The 21794-nt window shown below is 43.6% G+C and overlaps 1 protein-coding gene across 1 annotated transcript in view; it reads right to left on the bottom strand.

Moving 5' to 3' along the window:
• NEK11 (NIMA related kinase 11) overlaps nucleotides 1–21794 on the bottom strand; it is a gene marked incomplete at both ends in the record, with an annotated part of 143220 nt that overhangs the window by 99629 nt on the left and 21797 nt on the right. The window contains 1 exon segment of the mRNA XM_084247818.1: nucleotides 12510–12675. Within this exon segment, the coding sequence (XP_084103944.1) occupies nucleotides 12510–12675 (166 nt within the window).

The following is a 21794-nucleotide window of genomic DNA, read 5'->3' as shown; positions in this document are numbered from 1 at the left end:
ACATAATTCTCCATATCCACATAAAACTAGGAATAACTTTCCTTATGCTTAGAGTTCTATGTAACTATCGAATTTAACATGATCACAAATTAAAAATAAGAGTGCCAATAACAATCAAATTAATGATACCACTTTAATATAAAATGATGACTTTTGGTGAAAGTACATCAGTGTCTACATCGTGAGGAAGGTGTCGGCTGCTGGAGTCGGGATCCCTTCCACTTTTGCACACCCAGACCACAGTGTGCCTCGGGAGAGCTTAACTCTCCTTCTCTTGATTTAACTACATCAAAACTCTCATGAAGCCAGTAAATGTGCATTCATATGGAGTCCAAACATCATCTAAGCATTTACTTCATTTCTGTCCTACCACTCACTGGTGATAAGACAGGCAAAAGAATAAGATCTGGTGCCAAAGAGTAATTATGACTGCAAGTGACAAACATCTGAAATTGCCTGTCAGTGTGATGCAAGACCCTCTCCGACGATGCTCATTTGAGTGCATTTCAACTACCATAGAAACAAAAGCAGAAAATGCTAAATTGCCTTAAAGGACACCAACCCCCACTTCCTTCTACCTTGAAACGCTGAAAAATTAGATGATTGGAGAAGTGTTCTCTGCAGAAAGGGATGGGTTAAGTGCAGCTGTGTTTGGTGTTTGGCAGGATGCTGACAACACAGGCCTGGGCAGAGCAGAAGGATGTCCCACACCCATAGGGCACCAGCATGAAGCTGCTCACAGACTATGTGTGACAGAGCAGTCATCTAGTTGCAAAGGAAAAGCATTTTTGGGCAATGAAACAATCAAAGGGAAATTACTTCTAATCAAACAACATGTGGTCAACTGACTAACTCATTTGCAATGCATTTTGTATTTCCTTTCAGTGCAATGTACAAATATTTGTCTAGCGTTTTCTTTGTCTCCTTCCCACACAGGGCCCTCTAAGTCAAAAGTGGCACTTGAGTGCTGCGCTGTGAAGCTGTCTGCAGCCTCTGCAGTGCGGGTTCGATCCCGGCCTGCTGGTGAGAATCCCACCTGGCACAGCAGACCTCACCTGTCTCGCCCCCTACTCCCCTCTGTCTCTGGTGAATTCTCTCACCCTCCCGCGCCTCTGGCCTGTACCCTAACTCTTGTATAAAAATTAAATAAATCGGGCCTCCCCTGGTGGCGCAGGCGGTTGAGTGTCACGCTGTGAAGCTGTCTGCAGCCTCTGCAGCACCGGTTCAATCCCAGCCAGCTGGCGAGGGTCCCACATGGCGCAGCAGATCTCTCCTGTCGCGCCTGCTGTCCCCCTCAGCAGTATATTCCATCAGTCTGCCTGTTCTGTTTCCTGCTCTGTCTCTGGTGAATCCTCTCACCCTCCCGCGAATCTGGCCTGTACCCTAGTTCTTGTGTAAATAAATAAATAAAATTAAAAAAAAATTTTAAAAAGTGGCACATCCACCATCCAACCTCGCTCCAACTCAACTTCCTGCTGGACCTTCTGGGCCAAGGAGATCAATGCTTGATAGAACTGAAAAGCACAGTGAATGAATAATGACTCCTTCTCATTCTCCAAACTTGCCTTTATTTCCTCCTCTGTTTTCAATCCCAGAATTAATGAAACTTCTGTTGCTCATACCAGCTATACCGCCAGAATGTTTCTATGAGTTGCACAAAGCATTGTTTGACAATAGATCATGATAGCATCCTGTGATGTTTACAGGGAAGCCCTTCAGATGAAAGGGGAGTTGCAGGTGTAATTTTCCAATTCCATTTTTCCTTTTCTATCCAAAAGGACTCTAGTAAACCTTCTTTCACATACAAAAAAGAAAGAATTAAAACAAAAAACAGGATGTCTTTTCATTGTTCCATTTACATTTTCCGAATATAATAAACCACCTCCAGTGGCACAAAGCTATTAATCTATATGTTACCATCCCCTTTCTGAATAGCTTCATATGAGGAATGACAGAATAAACAATGAGGGAAGAGAAGGAGGCAGGAAGGGGAAGAATGCAGGGTGTAAAATAGAAACAAAAAGGAAGAAGGAAAACTTGCCCTAAAGTATCACAGAAGTTGCCTGCTTTAACCTGATGTTTCTTCCTTGAGAAGCTCATACGTAAAATCTAGTTCTCCCCGAGCTGTGTGGAGATTTCTGGACCTACTAAACATAGAGCTTCCATATGATCCAGCAATTCCACTCCTAGGTATTTACCCAAAGGACACAGAAACATCCATTCCAAAGAGCACCTGCACCCCTATGTTTATAGCAGCACTGTTTACAATAGCTAAGCTTTGGAAACAACCCAAATGCCCAAAAATAGATGACTGGATCAAGAAGATGTGGTACATATACACCATGGAATATTACTCAGCATTCAAAAAAGATAAACACATGCAATTTGCAGCAACATGGATGGCGCTGGAAGGGATCATGCTCAGCGAAATAAGCCAGAAAGAAAAAGAAAAAGACCGGATGGTCTCACTAATAGCAGGAATCTAGAAAACTTAAATAAGGGACCAGGAAAATGAATAACTATAAGAAAGTGAAAATCAAAATCAACAAAAAACTATGAACCAGAGACACTTTTTGGGAGGGTGGGGGGCGGGAGGGGAGGGATTGGGGTCAAAATGGGGGGGGGGTTTGCAATTGTATGGGGAATATAAACATAAAATTTATTAAAAAAAAAGAAATGAAGAGGTGGGGAAAAATAATTAATTTTAAAAATTTTTAAAATTTAAAAAAAATTTTAAAAATGTGCTAGAAACTTTATCCTCAAAGCAAAACAAAACAAAAAGAAATGAAGAGCTGGAAATCTGAACACTGTTTAGGTCACAATTGGCTCATCATACCATAAAGGGTTCATTTCCACATTCTGTGTCCTGGTTTCCCTAGCCAGGTTAAAATCCTATCCTTGAAAATAAAAACTTCAAAACAAACAAAAAAAAATATCTAGTTCTCCTCATAAAAAGTTTTTGCAACAGGCATATGAAAAAATATACAACATCACTTGTAATCGGGGAAATGCAAATCAAAACTACCATGAGATACCATCTCACACCAGTGAGAACGGCACATATTAAAAAAACTAGCAACAACAAATGTTGGCGAGGGTGTGGAGAAAAAGGAACTCTCCTGCACTGTTGGTGGGAGTGCAAACTGGTCCAACCACTATGGAGAGCTGTGTGGAGATTTCTGGACCTACTAAACATAGATCTTCCATATGATCCAGCAATTCCACTCCTAGGTATTTACCCAAAGGACACAGAAACATCAATCCCAAAGAGCACCTGCACCCCTATGTTTATAGCAGCACTGTTTACAATAGCTAAGCTTTGGAAACAGCCCAAATGCCCAAAAATAGATGACTGGATCAAGAAGATGTGGTACATATACACCATGGAATATTACTCAGCATTCAAAAAAGATAAACACATGCAATTTGCAGCAGCATGGATGGAGCTGGAAGGGATCATGCTCAGCGAAATAAGCCAGAAAGAAAAAGAAAAATACCGGATGGTCTCACTCATAGCAGGAATTTAGAAAACCTAAATAAAAGACCAGGAAAAAGACTAATCAACACAAAGTAATAATCAAAATCAACAAGCAACTATAAACCAGAGACACACTACAGGGGGGTGGGGTGGGGAGGGGAAGGATTAGGGTAAAAATAAAGGGGGGTGCAATTGTATGGGGAAATATAACCAAAATAAAAATGCATACTTTGGGCAAAAATGAAAAATGATGTAAGAATTATATAAAATAAAATATTTTTTAAAAAAGTCTTTGCATAGGTCATTGGCCTAATTGTCACAATAATGAAATATGGAGAAATTCAGCTGCATGTTCAAACAGCATTCCTTTCAGGACTCTCCCCCCAAACTGTCATGCTGCTTTTCATTTTTTTTCTTTTTTTTTTAGATTTATTTATTTATTTATACAAGCACTGGGTACAGTCAGAAGCGCGGGACGGTGAGAGAATTCACCAGAGCCAGAGCGGGGAGCAGAGCAGGCAGAAGGACCAAAGCACACTGCTGAGGGGAGCAGCGGGCGGCAGGAGAGGTCTGCGCGCCATGTGGGACCCTCCTCCAGTGGCCGGGGAGCAGCCGGGGACCGAACCGGTGCCGCAGAGGCCGCGGGCAGCTTCGCAACCCAGCGCTCAACCGCTGCACCACCTGGGAGGCCCCTGCTTTTCATTTTTTTTTTTATGGTCATTTTAAAACTGTATTAGTTAAAGAAATGAACCTCTACACCTCTGTATCAGTTTTGCTGAGGGTTTTCTCTGTGAGTGCGCAAAATGTTCCGTGAGTCAAGGGCCACATGGGCGCACACTCTTCGGGGGACATTTATGATTAGTGACAATCACCTCCTGTGCTCTCTCCTCAAAGATAGTAGAGGTTGCTTCTCTGTTTTCTGCACTGATATTAAGTGTGTGCATGACTTCCTCTGACTGAATATATATTCAGACTATTAGAGAAAAAAACAGGACACTTAACTGTAGGCCCCAAAGTGAAACGTCTAAGGAAAAACAAAATGACCTCTGGGTAGAACCAAAAAAGATGAAATAAATCAGTTTTTAGTATTAAGCAAGAGACATGTTCAATCAACAAGAAGATAGAGCACCCAAAATTAAATTAATCAGAAAGCTGGATCTCAGGCTTCTTAGAGTTACTCTCCCTATAATTTTTAGTTTGCATATTTATCTCCAAGAAGCACTATTTGTTTTGTATTTAATTTGTTCTTTAATAAATGCCCTGTAGAATATTTTCTTAGGATTTAATTAAAATAGACCATTCACAGATTAAGTCAAAACATATTATGCTTTTATATAACAAAGAAAGATAAGTTTTTGTGAAGCAGCCTGATTTTAACTCAGCAATATGAAGTGTTTATTAATTTCTATTGTTAAGGCATCTTCCAAGTAAAAATCAAATGTTTTTGATGAAATGTCACATCTTGGCTTAAGAAGTTCTTATGACAATATCTGTAGGCACATTCTGTTTTCTTAACTTTGTCTTTGAGAAGTATTTAATGATGACTTCCATTGCTAAAACAACTTTAATGAAAAGAGTATTGACTTTCACTTGAACCAATATTAATGTTACCCTAAATCTATATTGCTGGCAGAAAATGCTTTCCTTCACCAATATTATCCCTTGAAACATGCAATAAGAGCCCTGATGTTAACTTCTAAGGGTTTGAAAAGCTGCAACCCAAAATGTACAATTTGGTGGATTAACAGTACCTCCTGTCTCCTCCCCCACATCGGACAGACTCTGAAATGCCAAGACCTTGAAGAAATGAAGAACAACTCAGAGGCGGTGTCTAAATTCCATCTTTGATTGCCATTCAAAAGATTTAAATCTTAAAACACTCTGATTAAAAAAAAATTAATCTGTTTTTTTAAGTCATCAATAGAAACATAATCAGTTTAAAAGACCAAAGAAGAGCATTCTCAGAAGCTAAAATATAATGAAACTGCAGTGTTCAGAGCTTATCCAAATGCCAAGAAAATCACAGGATTTCAGGGCTAGATGGAACTTGAAAAATTGTTCTGTCTTACTTCATTTTAAAGTGAAAAAGATGCCCCTTATGGATGAATTCACTGGGTGGACAACTTAAAAGGCTGTTCCCTCACACTTTAACACATTTCCATTAAATAATCTTCTGCTACACCCTACCAGAGAACCACAAATTTTAGCAAGCACCAGAATCATCTAAGCCATTTGCTTAAATGCAGATACCTGGGCCATAGCAACAGAGACTGAATCAGTCAACCCAGGGAGGGCCAAGGAATCTGTATTCTTAACAAGCCTCCTAAGCAACTCTGGGACAGATAGTCCATGGATGTTACCCGATAATTAATACAACTTCATACTTCACTCATCAATGGAGACATTTTGCCCCATAGTTTGAACAACCCCAGAGCAAAAGATATACTTGAGAAAGTCAGGGTTCAGTAAGAATTGCTTCATAATGACCTTTTGAAAAGCCTCTGATGTTACTTAGGGGATGACCACAGGAATGGGGAGAAGGGGAAGGAGGTCTTCTGCTTTTATACTGTAGAATCTGAACATTTCCTTAGAATTTTGGAAGTTCACTGTAACAGACAGCCTAAAAAATTTTCAAATCACTGATATATACTTAATCCTGTTTCTAAATAGTTACTCAAGAATGCCATGCTGCGTCGCAGGATGCTTGATAATGAGCATCCCTGGGTTTACCTGCTAAATAAAAAAATTTTTTTTTTAGAATAAATGTTCTTCCTGCTGAGGTAAATGCACACAAATAAGAAAAAAATGGTGGACCTTATTTTCATTTTTAAGAAGTGACATGAAATAATGCTTTCATTTCTAAATCACTGAGTTGATTTAAAAATAAACCATTTGAAATGGATTGTTTTTATTCTATCTTTAAACACTTAGATAAAGCAATACCCCAAATGCCATAAGTTCCACTGTGTTTATAAATTGCTTTATGTTAGTGCCTCAATACACTTAGTTTAAATGAAACTAGTTTTGCTTTTCAATTTTTACATTTATGATTTTAAGTAAAAAATCACTGGCTTTATTTTTTAACTTTTTTTCTGAAAAAGTTTAACTATTTCAGAGTTTAAACAAAGAAAGCCGTTGGGGGCGAGGAAATGGTATCCATTTTGGTATTTAAAAATCAGGAAAATATTAGTGTGTCCACAAAAATATAAGACACAGTCAGTCTTCCCTAAATGATTAAAGACACCAAGAACTGGCGCCGAGATGATTCGGGAAGGAATACAAACCTGGGAGAGTGCTGCCCAGGAAGCCGGAGTGAACCGAGGGGACCCTCCTCTCTGAACATGGCACTCATTCTCTCTGTCAGCATCAACCACAGCAAAGCAGACCACTGAGGACACCCCCAGTGTGTGGCACTTGGAGATGCTGCAGACTGAATGGCTCTGACCCACCCACGTGCCCATGTCCATATCCCACTCTCCTGTGTGATGGTCTCATGGGTGGGAGTCTGGAGGGTGATTCATCATACGAGTAACCCTCTCGTGGATGGGATTAGTGCCTTTACTTGCTTTTTAAATTTTCTATGAATTGTATTGTATTGAGGTAACGTTGGTTTATAACACTGTAAATGATCTAGGGGTGTAAGATCACACCTGTTCAGATGTATGTTAGCACCTATGTCTTACCACCAAAGAACCCATAATGCAATGTATTCATTAATAATAATGAAATGTTATAGCTATATTAATTACTAATGTGTAATGCAATGATTAGTAATAATGAACATATTCATTAGTAAAGGAGACCCCCATGCTCCCTCCCACCTGCCACGTGAGGACACAGCAGAAAGGCAGCTGCCTGTGAACCAGAATTAGAGTTCTCAATAAACACTGAATTTTCTGGCATCTTCACCTTAGACTCTTCAGCTTCCACAACTGTAAGAAATAAATTTCTGTCCTGTACAAGTCATCCAATCTATGATATTCTGCTAGAGCAGCCTGAAGGGGCTAAGATTAGGTGGTCCCTAATCAATGTCACAATGACACTGATCCCTGGAGTGGCCCTCATCCATAAATAACCAATTCTGGATGGCAATGGCCCCAGACGGAAGTCCAGGACTACAAACAGTGACTTGGAAGGAAGGGGGAGGTTTAGTAGACCCAGCACATCGCTGTGAAGTTACAGGACCCTCTGAGAGCTAGCAAGCCTGGTGTGATTGCCAAATTCACTTACAAGATTCTACTCTTGACATCCACTAGTATTTCAAAATTATAAAATCAACCCACTTACTTGGTTTATTTAAGCAGTTTTGCATAAATGAGAAACATACGAGAAAAGTCCAAATTTTTACAGTACAAACAGATCCTTGGAAAGCACTTGCCTGCAAGTTGCTATCAAACCCATTAGTGTTTAAGAATTTAAATGTTTCCTCCTTCTGGCGTGAATCCTCATCCTAAAGGCTGCAAGCCAAAAACTCAGAGGTAAAAATGAACTTGCTTTCTAGATGGGTGGAGGGCGCAGTGAAATCATGAACCATTATAATGACAACATCTGTTCTCGATGGGTTGCTATAGGAAGCAAAGCTCTGGTCACTCTTACAACATCTCATCATTTCCAACCCCTGTGAAAACTAAAGGCCAGGAAAAGGCTGGGAGAAATGAAACCACTTGCTGGAGGAAACGGACCATGATTTGAACAGAAATCAAAGTGATGCCAAAGTCCACACACATGTTCTACCGTTTCAAACCCTATCTCGTGTCCTCCGGACAGAAAACAATGAATGTCATCATCATCACATTAAAAAAGACTTCCTGGATGTGGGTGTCAGGCCTCAGGGTTTTTGAAAGCGCTCAGGCAATTCTATCATGCAGTTACAGCCCAGCACTATTATACTGAAAGAATTGTCATAGCTAACTTACTATCACCGACCAGGAAACGGACAAGGCCAACCTTCCTGCTTTTCACTCTGACAGTCAGCTGTGTGATTAACTGAAGGCCCAGGTCTCTGGGGAGGCCTTATCCTCCCCCAATAGAAAATCTCAGGTGGGAGCCCACAGTCTCTACTATGCTGTTCGGTGTCCCAGCAAAATAAGGTAGAACAAAATGCTTTTGACATATATGACAGGTAGAAGGAGCCAGAATTTTACCTTTTACCATTAGTGTTTGACAGAAATGAGGTGGGAGGCAGCTAGAAGCGAGTGGTGAAGAATTTGTCATTATCATCACACACACAAAATTTCCTAAGTGCTAATTTCTTTGTGGTTCACTACATAGGTCTGTGATGTGATTCAAAAATAAATCAGAAAAATTTCAATCCCCCACACTGAGTGTCTGGGATGGTTTTTATTCTACTATGTGCAATGTCTGAGTGTCCCTCAAGACAAAATGCCAGGAGAGTTGGGTGAGGGGGTCGGGTGGTGAGCAGGTTCAGGCCATGAGGTGGTGGGAGCCTCTGTAGAGGAGATGGCATCTCAGTTGAGTCTGGGGAGATGGGCAGGACTTGAAGATGAGGGGGGCAAGCAGGAAGAGCTTGCTGAGGAGATGGCACAGGCACAGATGAAGAGGTGTGCAGCTGTGGGCACAGACAGGGAGCAACAAGTAGCCCCACCTCCCCTGGGCAGAGGAGAAGAGAAGATGCCAACAGCTGAAATATCCTGCCACGCTGGGAGTTTGGGGACTGCCCCCCTGCACAGCCTGCGTTAGATCTTGACAGATGTGAGTTTGCTATTTGCTTTCACGCGCATAATCTGCTGTATCCAAGGCTGGGTGGTGGATGTGTATGCCTCCTGAATACGTCCATCTTGCAAGACCCATGTTAAATTACAGCAGAGGAGCTTGAAAAGCCCAGCTATTTCAAAGGTAACAGCATCTTCCTATGACGTGCAACTTTGGCCATTTGCCATTTCCAATATTATTATTTTACCACGATAAATAAGGGGCTAAGGCCAGGCTTTTGCAAGTTACCCACACATTTGGGCCTGAGGGTGAGAACCATCTCTGAGACATTCACGGAGCCATCACAGGCATCACTCTGGAGTCAGGGCAGCAGCCACCTGACAGCTGGGCCCAGGAAGCCCCGCAGCTGTTCCCTGGCCCTGCCAGCGGCGTTGCCATGGCAACACCCCCCTTCCAGAGAGCAGCTCATTCCCTGGAAACCAGCATCATTTTAAAATTAACGCAGATGATCCTAGATTGGATCCTGTGTGAGAAAAAAAACATTCCTGTAGAAGTGTCCTTTCTAAGGACACGACTGGGAGGAAAGGGCTAAATTTGAATATGGATTGAGAGTCAGATGGATGGTTCTCAGACTTCTGTGTGATTTATTTTATTTTTTTTTTTAAAGATTGATTTATTTATTTATACATGCACTGGGTACAGTCAGAAGCGCGGGAGGGTGAGAGAATTCACCAGAGCCAGAGCGGGGAGCAGAGCAGGCAGAAGGACCGAAGTACACTGCTGAGGGGAGCAGCGGGCGGCAGGAGAGGTCTGCGCGCCATGTGGGACCCTCCTCTGGTGGCCGGGGAGCAGCCGGGGATCGAACCAGCACTGCAGAGGCTGCGGGCAGCTTCACAACCCAGCGCTCAACCGCTGCGCCACGGGGGAGGCCCACTTCTGTGTGATTTAGACTCACCTGGCACCCATGTCAAAACACAGGTGGCCTAATCCCACCCCCAGAATTTGTGACTTGGTGTGGCTGAGGTGGACGTGGGGAATCTGTCTTGCTAACAAGTTCCCAAGTCACGCTGGTGCTGCTGGTCTGGGTTCACACTTTTGAGAACTAACAACACATCTTAGCATTGTATCGACAGTGATTCCCTGATTTTTATCCCTCTACGCTGGTTATATAAGAAAATGCCCTTGGCTTTAGGAAATCCTGACAGTAGCAGTTAGGACAAAGGGGCAAATGGTTCAGGAAAAAAAGGAAAGATGTAGGTAGCAGACAGAGGGATAAGTGGATAGATAAGATGAATAGATGCTAAAGCAAATTTGGAAAAATGATAACAGTTGGCAAATCTGCACAAAGGATAAATGGGGGTTCATTGTGTTACTGTTTACTTTTCTGGGAGCTTAAAATTATATTAAAAACAAAAACAGGGCCTCCCCGGTGGCGCAGCGGTTGAGCGCTGGGTTGCGAAGCTGCCCGCAGCCTCCGCAGCGCCGGTTCAATCCCCGGCTGCTCCCCGGCCACTGGAGGAGGGTCCCACATGGCACGCAGACCTCTCCTGCCACCCGCTGCTCTCCTCAGCAGTGTACTTCGGTCCTTCTGCCTGCTCTGCTCCCCTCTCTGGCTCTGGTGAATTCTCTCACCCTCCCGCGCTTCTGACTCTACCCAGTGCTTGTATAAACAAACAAATAAACAAATAAATAAATAAACATGCCTCTATTAAAAAAAAAATAAAAACGGACAAAATGAATGCAGGAACAGAAAGTTCTAGTTTATCATCTAAGCCTGCCCAATACAGAGGCCACTAGCCCCATGTGCTTATTTAAATTTCAACTAATTAAATAAAATTTACCCTCCAGCTTTTCAATCACACTTCAAGTGCTTCAGAGGCTTGTGTGACTGGTGGCTTCTGTACCGAACAACACAAATCCACAAAGTCTGCATCATCACAGGAAGTTCTATGGACAGTACAGTGGAAAATACTTTAAGACAACGGAAGTCTTTGGATAATTCAGTGAATCCAAAGCAGCAGCAGCAGAGGTGGCGGTAACAGTCAGGAGCAGCAGGAAGCAGTTGTCTCCCAAATTAGATTAAGTGAATGGGACAGAAGGAAGGAAAATCACTAAATGACAGCAGATGGATCACCCCGCAGCCGCATATGTAAATACCTGTGGTTTTACATGGAATGGTGATCTAATTGCCAGGGTAGCTGCTGTTCAGCGTTACCCCACTGCACACCTTGTCATTTTATTTACTTCCTTCATGACCTACCCGGTGAGGAGGAGCAGACACCCTAGTGCCCTGGTTCTTTTTTTGGTTCCCCTCACTTTTCTCCAAGCAGAGGAGGGGCAAACTCTGGATGGGGAAACATCTAGCAAGAATGAGCTGGGGAGGCTAACCTGAAGGGGACTGGTTACAACTTGGAATATTCCAGATTCTCAGAAATTTTAGCCTGGCGGCTGGTTTCACTGTGGATGACACACCAGCTCATGGGAAGGCAGGCAAGGGCAGTCTTCCTTATTAGGCAAACCCCTTCACTACAGCAGCTTCTCATCACGCCTCTTCTGCTTCTCAAACACATGACACCCTCTGCTGGTCCAGAGTTTCTGATACAAAAAGACCTACCTTCCACTCTAAAAAGCCTCTTCGTCCTCCCAGCAGCACCCAGGTGATAAGCTAATTTTACTCTTAAGTATGAATAGTACCAAATTCTCCCAAGGTGCACTGGGTAAGTATGTACTGAGAGATTTGAGTAAGACCATCTTCAGATATGCTCCGCCTGACCCAAGCCTCTGACTCTCCTTTCCCTAGACCCTCAGATCCAGATCAGCTGCACCTTGTTGATTTCCCTGCTGGCACCTTTCCAAGCACTTGAACTTAGTAAAGCGCACAGCTTTTACTTGAACAGAACATGGGTCATGGCGAACACTGAAAACACCTGAAGCCAAAAATCACAAATTGATAAATGTGAAGCACGTCCATGGAGAAAACGAGCCACAGCACTAGAACCCTGAACTCAGGAGCGGTCTCTCTACTCAGGTCTCCGTTATGGTATTTAAATGTCTACCTAAGCATAGGACATTGCAGCAGATCTGGGGGACGCCTCCACCCAGACATTGAAGTTTTCTGCGCCAATTTCTCCCTAAAATATGTTCACTGTGAGTTTGCCAAAGGGGAGGCGACCATTATTAGCACTGAGTTTGTCAGTTACTTGGAGACGTTCACTCTTAGCTGCAAGACACCTGAGTCCAGGTGGTTAAAGTTCAGTCTGTGGTTTGTTATTGAAATTTTGAGAGGTCTCTTTATAGAAAGCTTTCTAGAGCAAAACAGAATTTTATTAAGATTTCCAAACGATAAGGAGAGTCTCACCTCACAGTACTCGGTGATAATGCAGAAGTTATCTTGCTCCACAAAGCTGGCGTGGAACTTGACAATGGCTGGGTGGTCCAGCTTGGAAAGGAGCTGGGCCTCCAAACTGGCCTGCACAGTCTCATTTGGATTGAGTTCTCCAATACAGATTTCCTTTAGGACCTTTCTGCAGCCAAAGGGGGAAAAAAATGTAAATACATTCATCTAGAGCCGGAGAACACACACGAACAGAGACGAACAAGTGGTGCGGGGTCACCTAATCAATATCCAGGCTGTGACCCCTTGCAGGTCTGGCACTGCCTGCTATGACACTGCGTCTCCCGGCGGTCCGTCTGCCTCCCTGTCCTGCTCAGTGACACAGCTCCCCAAGGCCGCTGACTCCGCACCTTGGCACTGGGCAGTTTTAATCAAACAGGGAAGAGGTGGGGCTAATCTTGAGCACCAATGCTGGATGGCTTGTCCTGTCTGTCCAGGTGTCTCGGTTTGTTTCTCTCCTGTCATCTCTGATCCTGCCTGTTTACTCTCTCTCTTCATCCATTTGTGTCTGCCTTTCTATTTCTCTCTCTATTACTATCTTGGCATCTTCTCTACCTCTCTGTGTCTCTTTGTCTCTGTCTGCATTTATGTGTGTGAAGATAATTAATATGATATAATATAATATAATGTAATATAATAAAAATCTCATATTCGGTGTTCCTATCTACCTCTTTCCCTCTTTGACTCTCTCTGCCTCATGATTCTGTCAGCGCTAAAATTTTCCAACTCTATCAATTTAATATGCATAGGAATAAAAAATAAAATCTATTTTCAAAACTACCCTCAGCATATCATACTTTCTTGCTACCATTATTTAGGAGAAGAGAAAACATTGAAAAATATTAACAGATTATTTAGGATCTCAATGGACACAAGGTCTTTAAATTTCCAAATTAGTAATTTAAAAATGGTGGTAACACAGTGAGGAGTGGACCAAAACATTCCCCCCTCCCATCTAAGAAAAAAAGAGCCTGATGAACGAAACAATTATGTGCAATGGTACAAGCGAGGCTGCCAGGAAAAGCCCTTGAGAGATGCATTACGTGTGCTGACAGAGTCTGCTGATTGTAAGTGAGCTTTCGCTGTTCATTAAGGCGTAGGACCCGGAGTAGAAAACATTTCACAAACATGTTCCTTAAGAGTTACTACCTGTGCATATTAATGAAAATGTCTTTATAGTAGAAACTCTTAACCAAAGGCCCGTTTGCCAACTCATTAAGCAGGTGATGCATGATGCGAGGGGATGCTTCCGGCTAGTGGTGCTCTCAGGCATGCCACGAACTTCACCCTCCAGCTGAGAAGTGCTTACCCGAGTCTCTGTGTTTCCTCCCAACCTTGTTTATGCCAGTTGTGCTCATTCCTGTAAATTCGTGACTTAAATGTGACAAACTGATGAAGGATGAGTGTAAAAGATCTTTGCTAGGAAAACTGATTCAGATGCTTACCAAAAAACTTGAGAGTGACAAGTTGCAAAAAAAAAAACAAAAAACAACATAATTGACAAGAATTCTAAAATGTTGCTTTAAATTGTAAAACTCTCATCTTCTGAATTCAGCTTGCATTGAAATCAGATTCTCATTCCACCTCAAAGGAGGTAAAATTTAATATCTTGTGGGTGTAGTATATGCAAAAAAGATGAAGGGCCTCTAATCAGAGGACATTAGAAGTTGGCTGAATATCAAAACCTCAGAGAAGATGTGCAACGATATGTTTTCAGCTGATGAAAATGTTTTTGTTATTCATTTCATTTAACTTTTTTCCCTCTATTTCAACCAAGTACCAACTCAAACACACTAGATAGGAGGCCCCGACCACTCCTAAAAAACTGATTGCATCATACACTTTTCATTTGTTCAGACAGAACTTTCTTGCTAGTTGTTTCACTGTAAAAGGAGAAGAGTTTCCTCAGATACCACCAGAGATGGAACTTGTTTTTTCTTTGAGATGAAGGCCTAGAGTCTTCGATATTGCAATAGCACCGTATTGTGCAATTTTCACTCATCCCATTTCTTAGTGGTTAAAAGTTCACAAAAATTTCTAAGTCAGACCATCGCTCCTAGAAGCTGAGATCTTAAACAGGAAAACACAGAAAAGAGTCCTTATCCTAATCTGGTGTAAGCTGACATTTGTTTTTTTTTTTCCTCTGACCAATAAAAGCTTCCATTCTCCAAAATCTCATGAGGAAAACCTTCACTCCAAGATGACCATCATTAGGAAATCAGTTTTTCTAAAGCTTGAGTCCTTTCACATTCTGTTTCTCATTTTATTTACTTATTTAATGAAGTACTATTGTTTGCATTCTTGTTAATATTTTGACAGTATATTTTTTTTAAAGATTTATTTATTTGCACATACAAGAACTGGGGTGCAGGCCAGAGGTGCAGGGGGTGAGAGGATTCACCAGAGACAGAGTGGGGAGCAGAACAGGCAGACTGACTGAAATACACTGCTGAGGGGAGCAGCAGGCGAGTCAGGAAAGGTCTGCTGAGCCATGTGGGTTGCTCCCTGGCCGGGGATCAAACACATGCTGCAGTGGCTGCGGATAGCTTCATAGGTTGTGTCTGAACCCCTTGCGCCACCAGGGAGGCCCTTGACAGTATATTATTGACAATACAATGCTGCTCCCTTCAGGCGTGGTCACCATAGCTCTCCCACCACAGAAGCACCCATAGTCGATTGTGCTCCTCCCACCCCCACTTCTCATGTCATTTGCAGCAACTTGGATGGAGCTGGAAGGGATAATGCTAAGGAAAAATAGGCCAGAAGGAGAAGGACAAATACTGGACTGGGTCACTTACATGTGGAATACAGAGAAACCAAAGGGCCAGAAAAAGATAAACATTAAAACTAACACTTCTTACCCCTCCCTTACCCCAGTTCTTATCCCCTCTTCCTTTCTCTCCCCCTCTGGATGCCTCAGCTCTAGAGTCAGCTTTCAAGTGTTGGTTTTAATGCTTCAGCTGGCACTGGCCACCCCAAAAAGCACAGGAAGCACCCCAGGGCAACCCCAGGAAGCTCAGGGCAACCACACTGGCAGGGAAGGCAGCACCAGGAGCTCAGAGGCACCCTCTGCCACTCACAGGTCTCTGACTGTGCCTGCAATTTGTCAATAGAAAGTGGCAGCGCTGGGTTCCCTTTCCCGATGGCACTTTCAAACTGCATTTTAGGAACCCCCCTCTACCAGGCCCCTACATGATAATGATGCAAATTTTGGAGAAATGCCTGCTTGGTGACACTGTCTGTGGAGAGACAGAGCAAGCGCAGGCAGAAAATGACCTCATGTTCTTAGGAGGGGCATCTCTGTTCATTGACCAAAAGGGGCTTGAGATGACATGCGCAGCCATGCTTTTCTGTAACTCCTGAATATTACATAGCAGCAAGCAAGGCTCAGCAACATCCTCTTACTGCTTCCACTAATTGTGCCCCAGCCGACGTGCAGTTGTAAAAGTCACAGTGGTGAAGCACGAAAACATAAAACTTTATACAAACTTGCAATGTTCTCTTGCTGTGAAGGAACAAAAGCTAATTTTTTAAAGGCATTAGGATACTTATTTTCCAATGCAAACATCAACTGCTGTGCAACAGAGTAGGAGATTTTACATCTAGTTACCTGAGTCGTCTGGCAGCCTGATGAGAAAGCATAAAATCTCACTTTGCCTATAGCTCAGCAGGGCTATTAAGACAGGCGATATCTAATATAATCATCTCTAGCTGACGCGGAGACATTCTACCTCCCTTCACCTAAAATCATGCCATCGAACTGACAGAGGAAAACTCTCCTTGCATATCACTTACTGCTGAGGTCCCTGCCGCCCAAGACCGCATGGAAACTTACCGACTCCAGCACAGCTCGTGGCTGGCTTGGTGACTCAGCCTGTCGCTCCTCCTCAGGAACATGACAGATATCATTCTACTAGAACCTGTTCTAGCAGAACCTCGCTCAACTGTTCAGGAGAAACTTTCTGACCACAGCAAAAGTAAGTGACCCTGCAGGCTCACTCAAAAGAGAACTTTCTGTTCTCTTTTCTATGTGGCATGATTCTTTCTTTCTAGAATCAATAGTGGACTGACAAACTTTGGTGAATGACTCTGGAAATCTGGGGATGATTACAGCTAGCTTCATTCCCTTGAGATGGGGTCACCCTTCATGCAAAAGGGCAGATGATTTTTTTAAAGATTTACTTATTTATGCATACAAAAACTGATTGATTGATTGATTTATGCATACAAGAACTGGGGTGGGTGAGAGATGTGGCTAGGCCAGAGATATGGGTGTGTGTGTGAGAGAGACAGAGACAGGATTCACCAGAGACAGGCGAATCTACTGAAATACACTGCTGAGGGGAGCCGCGGGGCAAGACAGGAGAGGTCTGCTGCACCATGTGGGTCAGTTCCCTGGCCGGGGATCGAACTCATGTTGCAGTGATAGATCAATAGTGCGATGCGCCACCAGGGAGGCCCCAGATGATAATTTGAGATGTTAACCAACAGAGGTTCCCCCAGATTTCCTAATGTCCTTATTCATTTTTTTCTCCATCACCGCAGGCAGCATATATTCTTTAGGGAAAAAACGACATCATGAATTGCAGAGATTGAGCCAGATCCCTGGTTTTCCAAAGGAGACACCAAGCAAGGCCAAAGACAAAAGTTCTGGAGGGAGCTAGAGTGGTAGGTGAGTGCCCTCCCTGCCCCTAGCTGAGAGGACCCTCTCGCCAGAGTAAGGGGGGACTAAAAGAAAACCTGCTGAGCCCTTGGAAAGCGTTTATATCCCTAGGCTAGATCCAGAGAGGGGCCGAGGAACAGACCCTTAGGATGGGCAGGAGAGCTGAGAACAGAAGGCGTAAGGCTTTCTTTCCAAAGTTGGGCCTAGGAAAATAGCAGGACCCACATTTTCTTGGGTCCGGTAAGGGATGGGAACCAAGAAAAGTGTTCAAGGGGCCAGTAAGCAGAGCCCTGGAGTCCCCTGTACCCCAACGAGGCAAGCCAAATCCCAAGCAGCCACTACATCTCACGGAGGGCCAGTCAGCTGCTGGCACTGAGACTTTGCATCTACTCTAGAGAAAACGTCCCCTGTGAGCAGGACTTTAGCACTTCACGCTGCACGAATAAGCACTAGACACTGTGTGCCTAGAGTGCAGCAGGACTGGAATTTCTGTCCTTGTGTCTACTGAGGAAGACAAATGTTAAACAGATACATGTGCATGAATGTGTGTTTGTGCTGATATTTTTAAAAACTTCAAATCAAGATAAATGCAATGAAGTTGGGGTAAATGTTATCTGAGGCGCCTCCTGGCTTAAGATGCCACAACTCTAATGGGATTCAGCATCTCCTGCCCCCCGCCAAGGGCAAAGCCGCTGAGACAGAGTTTAGCCTCCCTTAGAGGAGACTATTTTTTGTTTGCTTTGTTTGTTGTTTGTTATTTTGATTCAGCACTCATGTGCTTAACGAAGATTGATGATTAAATCCCCCAAGGGCTTTTAAGATAGTTTTCATCCGCCTAGCCAGGCAGCAATTATTTGAACTAATCCTCCTTTCTTAAATGGCAAAATCTCCCTTTTTCTAATTGACAAGCAAATATAGTTTCATTATAGGAAATTTTGAAAATAAAACAGAGGGAACTCATTACCCATAGTCCACCAGAGATGATCAGCATTAACATTTTTGTCTATTTCCTTCCCGTCTTTTGCCCTATTTTTTTTAACAGTAGAGGCCAAACTGTTTCACACAGTTTGCCTGCTGCTATTTTCATGAGTCATCATCACAGCAGACCGTTGTCACTCAGGGCTGCCCAGCAGCTGTAGACAGCGACCCGGCACCACAGTAGGTCCCTGGTCTACCCCAGAGGGATTAAAACAAATAAATCGACTCCTTACTCCCCTTGAGTTGGGATACAGTGTGTGACCTAAATCCTGCCATCAGTAGCCCCCACCCAAGACTGTGCCTTGGGGGTGAGCTGGGTGTAGGCACAGGATGGGCACTGGGCTCCCGTCTGCTAATACAGGTGACATAAGACATAGTGGTGTGGGTGGGTGGGCGCAGGGACTGAAGTGCGTGGTCTGAGTGACCTTGCTAGAGACGCAGCCTTCAGCCTACTCCCCAGCCCTCCAGCTGCTGCTGTGAGCTAGGTGGGTTCTAGAATAAATCTCCTTCTGCTTTAACTGAGGTGCCTGCTCTTGGCTGGTTCTGGAAGCCTAGCCCCATGCAATTAGGCAGCACACAGCACAAATCACCGTAAACACTTTGGGGTATGAAAACTGAACCTCCCAAGGTTTGACTCAAGTAGGTTAATGTTTATTGACTGATTTGAGTCGTGCAATTTAGGACCTTCTAAGGGATCCGAGGCCACAGTATTTCTCCATTTAGGTAGAAATTTCATGAGAGCAAGAAAAGCTCTTCAAAAGTTATTTCATCTTCTTTAAAATGACAAAGAACTTTAAAATGTAAAGGATGTGGAAAAGCCAATGACACAGTAGCATTTTTTTGCCCAGAGGTGGCACATTGATAAAAAATGGAAAGTCGGGGGCTTCAGGGGCTAAATTTGCCTGAGGACCAGCTGGAAACAAGTGCAGAGGCTCCTGGCGAGCTCTGGGCACACAGACTTGTACTTCATTTCAGTTTCCTTTCTCTCAGGAGTTCAAAAACATGCCTTAATGTCTGTGGCCAGAGAGAAAGAGGAAATTATTTTACAGGTCATCATCACACCTCCTAATGATGAGCTGCTTTTGTTTTCGGCAATGAAATCCCCGATCCCAGCTTGATGGGAGGCTAGAAATCTCCAATCCATCTGATCTTTTCCTCCCCACACCTGATCACAGGCAGCAGCAGAGGTTGGGGACACAGAAAGGCTCATGAGACAGGGCCATGCAGATTGGGGAGGGCAGAGGGCAGCAATGGGGGGCAGACCTCAGACCCCACACAAGGTCCAGGCCCGTGACCAAATTTCCTGGGACAGGAAATCCCACACTTCTGCTAGTCACCAGGTGGTGACTGCCTTCTGGACGCCACACTCCAGCCACGTGATGGAGATACAGAGACGAAGAAGACAAACCTCCCTCCTTCCAAGAGAGCTCAGTCCCTTGGGGAAGCCTATGAGAAGTGATGGCTAACAGCTTCCTGAGACTGGTAGAGTGGAGGTGGGGATGGGGACTCCTTACCCTTCTTTGAGGAACAAAGAAAAGGTAAAATCTGTAGACTAGCGCCCCGGGATCTTCCCTTGTGCTCCTGCAAACTACTTTGCAGTAGACTGAAGCACCTTTCCCCGGACCGATCCCAAGGGGCAGAAGAAACAACTTCATCATTCTTTACTATTTGCCTTGTATAAAGCAATATGCCAGTAGAGGAAGATATGTTTGCATTCCTTGAGTAGACTGAAATTTCATAAACATGTGACTTTTTTAAAAAAGAAAACTACTTTTTAAGAAACTCAAGAATGTACATACCTATATATCACCCTTCAGAGAAACACACCCACGCGCGTGCACACACAACCACGCATACTTATGAAACATAGCGTGAAACTGTTACAGGGAAATGTATTTTTTTAAAGATATATTTTGTTTATTTATATAAGCACTGAGTACAGTCAGAAGCGCAGGAGGGTGAGAGAATTCACCAGAGCCGGAACAGGGAGCAGAACAGGCAGACTGACGAAGTACACTGCCAAGGGGAGCAGCGGGGGCACGGCAGAAGAGGTCTACGTGCCATGTGGGACCCTCGCTGGTGGCTGAGGATTGAACCAGCACCGCAGAGGCTGCGGGCAGCTTCGCAGCCCAGCGTTCAACCGCTGCGCCACCAGGGAAGGCCCAGGGAAATGTATTTTTTTAAAGATCAATAAACTGGCATGCTCACATGCCATTTCTGCCAGCCTGCCTCCCTACCCATTTATCTACCTCCTCATTTTTAGCTAAAAAAGCACTTTTTATATGTTACAGGAGTTTAAAAATATAAATCACAGGCAGGGAGCAGGGGTTGTGGCTTGTGTTGCTGTCAAAACTTTCTCATTGTCTTCATCTCAGCATTTTCCACTGAAGCCATGCTCTACTCTGGAGGACTATCTTAGTTGGGGGTCCCCAGGAAGCAAACCATGAGACCAGATTTGAGTGCCAATAGTCCATGAGGCAGTGAGAGGGTCGCAGGTCGGTGAGGTGATGTGAGGGGAAGAAGAGCCCCACAGGGCGGACTGTCACACCACGGACCTCTGAGTTCAACTTCCTCCTGTGAAGGAGCTCTTCCTGCCAGCCAGGGTGGCACACCTCATTCTTCCTACTCCTGTCACCTTACTCAATTTCTTGCCCAATTTTGGAATGTACTTTACAAATTTCTAGAATTTTAAAGATAGACAGGACCCTCATTGAGTGAATCAATCAAAGCACCTCAACCTATTCAAGCCCTGAGAATTGCTAATTCCTCCAAGGTCACATGGCAAGTGAACAGCAAAGCCACCATTTAACTCTTGAAGGAAGAAGCAGGTGACAGCTCCGAAGAACAGACTTCTGTCTCCAAATTGAATGGCCCCTTGCTTTAGTATAGTGATTTTCAGTGTCTAATAACTTTAATAAAAGTCTGAAACTTTTTCGATTTTCAAACCATTTTTCAAAGAGTAAAAACTGTTACCTCCTCTCCTCCTCCTCAGCATTAGGGAAAATAGGAAAAAAACAAAGCAAAACACCTCTTCATATTGATTGGGATTACGGTCTTGCTCTTGATGAGGCACTAATGAGGCTATGTCTGCTTTTCATTAATTATCCACTGAGTATTATGGAAAATCTAACTGATAACTCAAAGTCACTGCTGGTTACAGAGTCCCAGATTTGGGAGTTTAGGATGAGATAATACAGAGCAGGGAGAGGTATTTCTCAGGACTTTCCTTTCCTAGCAAGGTGCTGAAATCTACATTTTTGAGGTTGTCCTAGCTGCTACCACCACCCAAAGAGTGTGATTGTGTGTGTGTGTGTGTGTGTGTGTGTGTGTGTGTGTGTGAAGGCCAGTTTTTAAAGGCTATATTGTGCAAAACTCATTTGATTCCAAATTATGAAACAGTGGAGTTTACTATGCCTTAAAAACCACCATTATGATGACATAAGACTGTGCAACAAATCACTGTAGCTCAGCGTGAAAGGCACTGCGCTGAGGGCAACAAAGACCTGTTTACATCAGCAAGGAAGCTGAGGAGCATGACAATGTCAGTCAGGGTGTGAAAGAACAATCTACCATAGATAAACAGGTTAGCTTTTGTTACGATTGTTATA

The sequence above is a fragment of the Talpa europaea genome (assembly GCF_964194135.1).
Source record: "Talpa europaea genome assembly, chromosome: 11".
Taxonomy (NCBI): domain Eukaryota; kingdom Metazoa; phylum Chordata; class Mammalia; order Eulipotyphla; family Talpidae; genus Talpa; species Talpa europaea.
The sequence above is the reverse complement of the archived record's forward strand: the minus strand, read 5'-3'. Positions and strand labels throughout refer to the sequence as shown.